This window comes from Moschus berezovskii, chromosome 9 (genome assembly GCF_049115385.1).
Source record: "Moschus berezovskii isolate FMDL1 chromosome 9, NW_MosBer_1.0, whole genome shotgun sequence".
Classification (NCBI taxonomy): domain Eukaryota; kingdom Metazoa; phylum Chordata; class Mammalia; order Artiodactyla; family Moschidae; genus Moschus; species Moschus berezovskii.
The window spans coordinates 67,470,225-67,479,814 of record NC_142468.1 but is presented as its reverse complement, the minus strand read 5'-3'; the positions used below and the strand labels follow the sequence as shown (position 1 = coordinate 67,479,814).

At 58.6% G+C, this 9,590-nt stretch overlaps 1 protein-coding gene across 1 annotated transcript in view; it reads right to left on the bottom strand.

The window, feature by feature from the left end:
* SPTBN5 (spectrin beta, non-erythrocytic 5) overlaps positions 1-9,590 on the bottom strand; it is a 51,126-nt gene that overhangs the window by 2,694 nt on the left and 38,842 nt on the right. Inside the window, exons 49-66 of the mRNA XM_088839773.1 lie at positions 7,498-7,588; positions 7,214-7,360; positions 6,457-6,594; positions 6,122-6,384; positions 5,786-5,972; positions 5,369-5,581; positions 4,700-4,896; positions 4,385-4,589; positions 3,955-4,149; positions 2,922-3,077; positions 2,491-2,708; positions 2,162-2,351; positions 1,766-1,942; positions 1,515-1,619; positions 1,026-1,184; positions 811-882; positions 247-338; positions 27-109 (exon numbers count right to left, since the gene is read on the bottom strand). Coding sequence (XP_088695899.1) covers positions 27-109; positions 247-338; positions 811-882; positions 1,026-1,184; positions 1,515-1,619; positions 1,766-1,942; positions 2,162-2,351; positions 2,491-2,708; positions 2,922-3,077; positions 3,955-4,149; positions 4,385-4,589; positions 4,700-4,896; positions 5,369-5,581; positions 5,786-5,972; positions 6,122-6,384; positions 6,457-6,594; positions 7,214-7,360; positions 7,498-7,588 — 2,888 coding nt within the window. The remainder of the gene's footprint in view (positions 1-26; positions 110-246; positions 339-810; positions 883-1,025; positions 1,185-1,514; positions 1,620-1,765; positions 1,943-2,161; positions 2,352-2,490; positions 2,709-2,921; positions 3,078-3,954; positions 4,150-4,384; positions 4,590-4,699; positions 4,897-5,368; positions 5,582-5,785; positions 5,973-6,121; positions 6,385-6,456; positions 6,595-7,213; positions 7,361-7,497; positions 7,589-9,590) is intronic.

Genomic DNA, 9,590 nt, shown 5'->3' with positions numbered 1-9,590 from the left:
GTGTCCCCCGCTCCCTCTGGACCTACCTGTCCAGCTGCTCAGGGCGCCCCGCCAGCTCCCAGTCTGCCCTGCAGATGGCACTGCAGACAGGGTCTCTCCTGCAGCCAGCCTGCCACCCAGACAGTAATGTGTCAAACTCTGCCTCCCACGTGTGTGGGGACCCCTGCCTCCAGCCCCTTTAGCGGTTCCCAGAGGCCATGCCTGTCCCGGGCCTGGCCCGGGTCTCTTCCCCGACAGGGCCCTCACCTTAAGGAAAAAGTGTGTTTTCCATCATGGTGATCTCCCGGCTTCTCATGCTGCGCTCCTGCAAGGTCGAGGGAGGCTGTAGAAGCCGTGTTCTGAGGAGAGATTGTGTGTGTGTGTGGGGGGTGTTACCATCTCTGCTTTTCTCTGGGGGCCCTTCTTTGTTCTCTGCCCACCCACCCACGCTCCTCCTGGAGCAGGCTCAGCTGCACCCCTCCCGCCCCGGTCCCAGGGCAGCCATGCAGCAGGTTCAGGCTGGGCTGTGGAGGGAGGTGGTGAGGCCACAGCAGCCTCACTGGAACCTGAGTGTGTGTCCAGAGGGTCCCAGGGAGGGAATTGGACTGGACCATGGTGCCCATGGAGAAGGGGGAGCCAGGGGTCGGCAAGGGAAACCAGAGGGAGGAGGAAGGGCCCACCCCCTGCTGGGTGAGGACAGAAACTGCCACGTGGTCCCAAGGAGCCAGACTGTCCTAAATTGGGGGAGTGGGATGCCAGCCCCCTGGCCCTCTGAGCCCTTGCGTGGCTCCTGCAGGGCAGCTGCTGCAGGAGCAATCTCCGGGTACTCACCTGCCTTTGCCCAGGCAGGAGCGGCTGCTTAAGTTCCAAAATTCCCCCAGTGGAGGGGGCACCCTTTGCATCCTGAAAATGCAAGAAGGGGCCTGGGAAACATCAAGACCAGCACAAACGACCGGTTCCCCTCTGGAAAGTGGATGAGGCACCTAACGGTCTCCGGCCTCCTCATCCCTGAGACAGACCCCCTGGTTGCAGTGCTGGCTCCTTACCCCCAGGGTCCCCGCTGTGCACTCCGGGGAGATGGTGGTGAAGCATACCCAAGACCCAATGGGGACAGATGGCTGCGCGTCCTCCATCTCAGTCAGCTGTGCTCTGGGCCACCAGCTTCTCAAGGGTTTCAGTCCCTTCACCTGCTGCTTCTGTTCCTCCTTGGGGAGGGGAGCAGCCAGATGAGTCAGACCAGGCTCCGGGGGCTCCATGCCCCAGCCTCTCCTCCCCGCAGCCCTCCCACCCAGAGAGACCGCCTGTCTCCTCACTGTTCTTATCTCTTCAAGCTCAGAAGACTTCTCTCTCGTCCCAGCCCACACTGTGCCCCAGCCCACCCAGATGTGGGGTGACAGGACCTTGCAGCTGGCAAGGGAAAGAACAGGGCTTTCCCCAAGGGTCAAATGCTGGCTCAGCGCCTGGGGGATCCCAACCTTCAGGCTGAGACAGGACGCCCCTGCCTTGCGGGGCCCCTCACCCCAGCCTCTGCTCACCGCTGCCTCCTGCTGCAGTCGGGCAAACTGCTCTTCCCGGGAGGCCAGCAGCTTCTCCAAGTCCTTGTGGCTGCTGAGCAGCAACTCCACCTCAGACACAGAGTGCTGGGGAGACGCAAGCCAGGGTGAGGCCCCGCCCGGGGGCTGCAGAGAGCTGGTCCCTCCAATCCGGCCTTGCGGGCCAGGGAGAGGAACAGCAGGCTGTAGCTGCCAGGCGGTGCGGCCAGCTCAGGGGCAGGGCCTTGGCTCACCCCACAGTTGGGGTCCAGCAGGAGGCCCTCCCGGCAGGCCAGCCAGGCCTCGGCCTGGTCCAGCTCTTGCCGCAGCTTCTGTAGACGCCAGCTCTCCTCACAGCGTTCCCGGCGCAGGGCCCAGGCCTCTCTGAGTGCCCGCAGCTGCCTGTCCAGATCCTGCAGACACCCAGTTACCTGGTGGGAGACGGTGTTGTGGGTGAGATGCCCACTGGTGGGGCCAGGCTGGAGTGCCCAGCAGAAGTGCTGAGGGAAGGCCGTGAGGTCCAGACCCTCCCCGTCTCTGTCCCCTTCTCTCTGCCCCCCGCCTGGTCTTCTCCTGCTCGGGGATTCCGAGGCCTGGGGTAACGGGACTGTGTGCCCAGCTCAGCCCCAGACCCGTCGATGTGCTCGCACCTCCAGGGACATGCAGTGGCCACTGTCCACCAGCTGCTGCCCTTCCTGCTGTATGTTCTGGGCTTGAAGGCAGTGCTCCTTGATTTCTTTCCCCAGCTCCTCATGCAGTGCCAGGAGCCCCTCGGCCCGAGCTATATCCCCAGCCAGCTCCTCTGAGGACACCAGGGCCTGCTTCTCCATGGCCCATGCTCTGCAGGGTGAGGAGGGGAAGCTGCTGTCAGGGCCAGGGGTGCAGACTGGGGTTGGGGACAGGGCATGAGCTGCACCAGGGGATGGGGTGACCCCCACCCTGCAGGGCAGAGTTGAGCCAACAACCGGATGCCACCTACAGCAATTCCCGACAGCGTCCGAGGAAGGCGTGGCCCTCGGCAGCCTTCTCCAGCTGCCGATCTTGCTCATGGACCTTTGTATCGAGGGTGGCCCAGGCCTCCTGCACCCCAACCAGCTGTTTGGCCAGGCCCTCCTGAGCTGCGGGGTGGAGCTGGCCCAGCCGGCAGGTCTCCGTCTGCACCCGTGCCACCTCCTTTTCCATCGCCGCCAGTTCCCTCTGCCGCCAGAACACAGAATCAGCCTCATCCCCCCACAACCCGACGACCACTCCTCTTCAGGAAGCACCCATCCTCTCTGAGGAGTCAGGCTCTGCTTCCGGATGGACAGCTCCCCGACCTTGGCAAGCAGGCCTCCCTTCCCTTCCCAACTCTGGGGTCCCCCTACACAGGGAAAGAGGTCAGGTGGGCAGGCCGTGGGGGTGGACCCTCACCTCCAGACATCTGTGCTGTTGCTGCAGAGTCCGCACTGATGACAGGCTGAGGTCGAAGGCATCTCTAGCCACCAGGGTGGCCTTCTCTTGCATCCGGCCCTGGAGCTCAGCCGCTACCTGCTCCAAGCCTCGGACTTCACGGGCGGCAGCCAGGTTCTGGGAGAAGTGGGAGGGCCTGCTCTTGCCAGGGTCCTCTCTCCCTGGAGATGTGGCCTCCTGGGCCACTTTTCAAACAAGGAGGTCCATGGGACTTGGTGATGCATTCATGACCACCGGGTACAGAAAATGTACCAATATGGCCCCAGATCAATGAGTGCATGACGTTACTGATGACGGGGTAGGGCCCTGGGGGCGTTCTGTGGGAACAGGGTCTTCAGTGCCCAGTTCACGAGTCAGGTTGGGGGACAGGTGGGAATGAGTCCATGGTGGGGAGGAGGGTGGTTTGGGGGATCTGGCTGAGATGAAGAGGGTTGCCTTAGTTGTCTGCCCAGCCAGGACCCCGAGTGACAGCATCGCTAGGCTGCGGGCTCTGTCAGGGCCTCAGGGACCTGGACTGCCTCCCTAGAAACCGCCAGCTGTGCCTGAGAGCAAAGGTTGTGGAGGAGCACTGAGATTTCCTTGGCACCCAAATCCGGTCAGAACGTTTGGATGAGGAGAGGGAAGTGGTGGTGAAATCTTGCCCAGTTAGTCTGTGCCTTAATAAACCTGAAGTCTGCACTTGGAGGGAGCTTAGAGGGGGTCAAGAGCTGGCCAGACAGGCTTCCTGTTTCTCCTTGAAGGTGTGAACTATACCAGGAAGAACCAAATCAGTGGAGAAACTCAGAGAGGGCTGAAGGTGGAAGCCTGAGACGTGATCTGCTTGGCACTAGGAGTTAGAGGCATGCACACGCGCGCGCACACACAGAGGCAGCCACCTCCCTCCACACACAGACATGCACACACATACCTGGCATGGCTGTCTGGCCCTGGCCCAGGAAGAAGGCATAGATGTCCCTGCCCCTTGTCTGCCCCGACCGGGCCCAGGGGCACCTACCTGTGTGCGGGCTTTCACCGCCTGATCCAGCCTCTCCCAAGAGGCCTCAATGCGACTCCTCTGTGCTTGAATCTGGGGAGAGCACCTGGGTGCTGCCTGTTCCAGGGAGCCTGCCCGCTCCCTCAGGGCCTGCACCCTAGCCTGCCCCAGGCTCTGGACATCCTTCCTGAAAGCATCGAACTTCTCTTCCAGCAGCTGCAGAGTACAGGACAAGGGAGGTCATTCTTGAGGTGGTGTCCAGCAGCCCTCAGAGCTGATGAAGGGCTTGGCAGTATCCGCCACTTCTTATATCCCTCGGCCCTGCCCTTAGAACTGCCGGGGGTCCTCCCAGAGCCCAGAGACCCCTCACTTCCCCTGTGCCTCCCAACCCCACTCTGCCCTTGCGAGTCATTCAATCTCCTCTCCTCCAGGTTTGCTCAGGGTGACTCACCTTGACAGCTTCTAGGTCCTGCCCGTAGTCCTGGGACTCAGCAGTGGCCACCTTGCTGGCCAGCCAGGCATCCAGGAGAAGGGCTTCCCGCTCCAGCTGGTGGAGCTGCAGCTGCTCCTTCAGGCCTTGCCCCCTACCCTCCGCTCTCTGCAGCAGCCCTGAGTGGGCGTCCCTTACCGCATGCATCTGGGCAAGCACCTTGGGGCTGCAGCAGGAAGGACAACCCCCCTGGAGCTCTTAGGCCTCGCACCTGCTTGGCGGGGGGCCCTCCCTGCTCCTCCCTGCTCCTCCCTCCTGGGCCTGGCTCCAGCGCACCTTTCTGGGTTCTGCCCTCTCTCAAGGAGGGCTGCTGTCTGCTGCAGCCTCTCAATGCGCGTGGTGAATCCCTCCAGGTCCCTCCTGGTGGCCTCCAGCTGCCGCAGGAAGGCCTGCGTGGCCTCGGCACTCTGACCCATATCTTCAATGTCTAGGCCACAGCCCCGTTCTTCCAGCCAGGATTCTGCCTCCAGGAGCTGGGGTGACAAAGAGCACAGTTTTCCCTCGGTGGTGCCCTCCAGGACTCACATCTTTGAGTTCATGGCCTCAAGAATTAGGGCAGCGAGTGGTTCCCAACCTGGCTGATCAGAATCACCAGAGAGGTTGAACTAACTCCCTCTGCCTCTCTCTCCCCCCGTAAGATTCTGATTTGGTCTGGAATGGAGCTGAGTGTTAGCACTGCTTAAAAGTTCCAGGTGATACAGATGTAGACCCTTGATTGAAAATTGCTGGTTTAGACAAAATAGCAAAATCAAACCAAACCAAAGCCCGTGGGCTCATTTTCTGGGAAACATGCTGAAGGAAGACCTCGGGGTCAGAAGACCACTTAGTGGAGGCGACAGAAAATGCACAGAGAGCCTGAGGCCCCACCTGGGGGTGACCTTCCAGGCCTGCCTACACTCTGGGTGTCCTTATGCCCACAACCTTGTGCCCTGCAGCACCCCTTACCTCCATCAGGACGTACTGGGCCTCCTGAGCCTGCTGGAGCCGCCGGCGCCTCTGTGCGACCTCTGCCCGCAGGCGGCCCACGGCGTCCTCCAGCTGCTGCACTCGGGCAGCCACATCGCAGGCAGCGAAGTGCCCAGCCTGCACCAGCTTGCGCCCTGTGCCCACCACCGCCCGGATTAGAGCCTCGTGGCTGCTCATCTCACTCTCCAGGCTCTGTGGAGTCAGAGGAAGATGGCATGGGACATGCTCCTGGGTGCTCCTTGGGGGACCCGGGAGTTATGTCTGAAGCCCAGTGGGACCCCACAGAGTCCCCCAGACAAACCCTGCCTCCTGACCAACAAAGAATCCTAGGACCCCCAGAAGCTCCCAGAACCAGAGGCAACTGTGGACAGCCCCTCCTGTCCCACTAGGCCACACCTGGTGCTTCTCCTGCAGGCGCCGCAGGGTGCTCGGGCTCTGGCCACAGTCCTGGGCGGCCACCAGGAGCAGCTTCTCCTGCACCCAGGCCATCTCCTCGTCGGCGTCCCTGAAGAACTGCAGCAGCAGGCTCTGGGCCTCCAGGGTTGTTCTGCGCTCCCGCAGGGGTGCCCGCAGGCTCTCGAACCTGCAACGGTGGAGGGCGGGCCCCCGGTTGTCAGGATCCGGGGCCAGACTGTGACCTGCACACCGCTCACCCGCTCTGTGTCCCTCACCATGGGCTGGGCAGGCCCTGAGGAGCTGAGTTGGGGGACAGGGAGGAGGGGTGGGGGTTACCTCTGAAGCAGCCGCTGGGCCTGCTCTTCCACGTCTCGGGCCAGGCAGTGGCCTTCCTGGACACAGGCCTGGGCCTGGGCCTGGCCCAGCAGGGCCTGTGCCCGCCCGACCTGCCTGTCCACTGCTGCCTCCAGCTCCCCCTGAGCCCCCAGGAGCTCGTCCAGCCCAGGCTGGTCCTGGCCCCTGATGGGGACTCTCAGCTTGAGCTCCACAGGCTCTAGCCAGCTCTCCAGTTCCTCCAGGCTCCGTCGCAGATGCAGGGCCTGAGGCAGAATGAGAGTGTGAGGAGGGAAGGCCGAGAGCTGTACCCAGCCCGCTCCACCACACAGCCTCACCTCATGGGCCTCCTGTAGCTTGTTGGCCCTCCTCTGGCACTGGGCCTGCAGCTCCTCCCAGAGCTTTCTCAGCTCCTGCAGCCGCTCCTGGATGGTCTCCGAGGCTGAGTGGCCATCCTGCAGCAGCCTCTGTCCCTCCTACAGCCACAACATAGAACACGCCTCGTGGACTCAGGACTGCTGGTCTCAGGGCACTGGGGTTGTCTTCAGCCACCAGTCCCCCTGCTTCAGAGTCTGCGTGCTAGCTGTGTGATCTCAGGCAAATTCCTTAACCTGAGCTCATTTTCCTTATCCACATAATGGTGATAATAATGGGTATTTTGTTTAAATGGGATCAAACATTTCAGATACTTGGCAGGGCACTTTATATCAGAGGGAGGCAGTCTGGGATCAGGGCGTGCCCTTTGTAGATGGAAGAGGGTAAATTTAAAAGGTGCTATGCTTTGACTCCTATACCCACAGGACTGCTGGTTGTGTGTGCCTTGATTCTCCATCCTCTGACATCTTTCCAAGAGTTTTAAAAACTATCACGCCAAAACACTATCCTTAAAATTCTTGAAAAGGCAATATTTTTGGAGAGGGGGGCGCCCCAGGGAAGCCACTGTGTCTCACTACCCGTTGATGCCTTGCGTGGCATCTGTATACACTGCACTTGAAGGTCGGCCACCCCAGCTGTGACTCAGGGCCAGCTGCCAGGGCTCTGTGGGGTCAGCTCCTTCTCTGGCCTGTAGCCGGTCCCCGGCGCCCAGGGCCTCACCATCTGGAGCCTCTGTTGGTGGTATGCACGGGCATCCAGCTCAGCCTGGAGATTCTGTTGTTGCCGCAACTGGGCCTGCAGGTCTACTGGGTCCCACCAGCCCTCTTCCAGGGCCACCAGGTTCTTCTCCCTCAGCCAGGTGGCCATCTGGGCACACAGGGAGGACGAGGCTCTGCTGCCCAGGGCTCTCCTTCTCTTTAACCCCTGGGCTGCCCTGAAGAAGGGTGGCTTTCTCCTGGGGCAAGCCCTTCCCCCCATCACAGCCGCTCCCCACAATGGCCCACCTCACAGGAGTCCTGCAGGAAAGACTGCAGTTGCCTGAGCTCCTCCAGCTGGCGGCAACGGGTCCTGGCTCGCTCCAGGAGTGCCTCTTTCCTGCAGAACGGGGGTCTCAGGGGTCTCAGGTCTGCTTGTTGGGACCCGGAGCTGCTACACATGTGTATGTGCACGCATGCACACACACGTGCACAAGTGTGCCCTTCCAGTTCAGGACAGCCCTTTTCCCCATTTTTTAAAAATTGGCTTTTTCAAATTGGAGGAGAATAGCTTTACAATGTTGTGTTTGTTTCTGCTGTATGTGAATGTTGTATGTACACATGTGTATGCATATATCCCCTCCCTCTTGAGCCTCCTTCCCATTCACCAACCCCAGCCTGCTAAGTCATCACAGAGCCCTGAGCTGAGCTCCCTGCGCTATGCAGAAGCTTGCCATTAGCTGTCTGCTTTACACATGGCAGTGTATATATGTGTCAACGCTGCTCTCAGTTTGCCCCAGCCTCCCCTTCCCTCCCCGTGCCCACTAGGCTGTTCTCTCTGTCCGTGTCTCTATTCCTGCCCTGCAAAGAGGTTCATAGGTATGCATTAATGCATGATATTTGTTTTTCTCTTTCTGACTTACTTCACTCTGACTCTAGGTTCATCCAGTTTTATTACTTTTTATGGCCGAGTAATATTCCACTGTAGATATATGTACCATATCTTCTCAATCCATTCATCTGTTGATGGACATTCAGGTTGCTTCCATACCAGGACAGCCTTTCTTGTGCATCGATTTACCCTGACTCCGGGGTTTCCTTTAAAATTTAGAGACACACTCTACTTCTCCATTTTAGCGCCTGTTATGAGCTGAATCGTGTCCTCCAGACTCCTATGTTTTAGTCCTAATCCCCAGTACCTCAGAATATGACTGTTTTTGAAGCAAGGCATTTAAAGAAATAATTAAATTATACAAGGTCATTTGCGTGGGCCCCATTATGACTGGTGTCCTTAAAGAAGAGATTAGGACACAGACATTTACAGAGTGTGTGATGACAAGCAGAGGCCTCAGGAGAAACCAGTGCTGCCAATATCTTAATCTTGGATTTCTGGCCTCTGGAAATATAACCAAATCTCTGTTGTTTAGGCCACCAGTCTGTGGTATTTTGTTATGGCAGCCTCACGAACTAATTCAGTGTCTAAACCACTTTTTGATCATATACTGCTATTGTAAGAATTTTTTGGTATGTATTTGTATGGGTACATACTGATTTATATATGTGCATATCCCTGGACCAATATAGTAAGTCAATTACCATATGAACAAAAATAGCAGTTAGGAATCAAATCTATTAAAGAGATAGGAAAAGAAATTCTAATACCCCCAGTCACCCCACCAGGGTCCATACACACCTTCCACCAGCAGAGTCCCCACACTGGTGTGAGTGTGAACCCTTGTCTCTTCCTGCTGGGGTTGCCAAAAGGTGTAAGGGGAATAGGAGAGATGTAGCGAGTCTTAGTGGAATGAAAGCAGCCCCCTAGAGGATGCCAGAAGACTTAAAGGGAGGGGTTTGGGTGGCACTGCCCTGGCGGGTGCAGCTGGGCCTGCCAAGAACCATCCAAGGGGACTAGGGGGAGGGAGTGTTGACAGAGACCAGCAAACCAATATTTTCCATCCGTCAGTCAAAGACCTTGGGTACCCAGGGGAGGTCCATGTGCCGGGGAGAGGAGAGGTCTCCAGCACGGGAACCACAACACCGTGGGCCCTAGTGGGCTCTGTGGGAAGGATGGAGACCCCTGCCGATCTGGGATCCAGCTTTTTCCAAATCTGCCTTGGTCTAAAGTCTGAAAGGCTGGACAGGCTGCTGAACCATATAGGCTCTTATGAGGAAAACTAGCAGAGATTGGAGCCTCATAGCCATGTCAGCTTCAGTTAAATGGGCATAAGAAATCTGCCAACCTGCCTGCATGCCAGGACATCAAGGGTCCCTTCCCCATCCTGACCACAACCCTGAGAGGCAGGTATTGTTATCCCTTCACTATAAACAGGAGACTAGTGAGGAATGGGTTCCAAGACCCACTGTGAGTGGGCTGCACAGAAGCTCAGCAGTGTCTGGCTCAC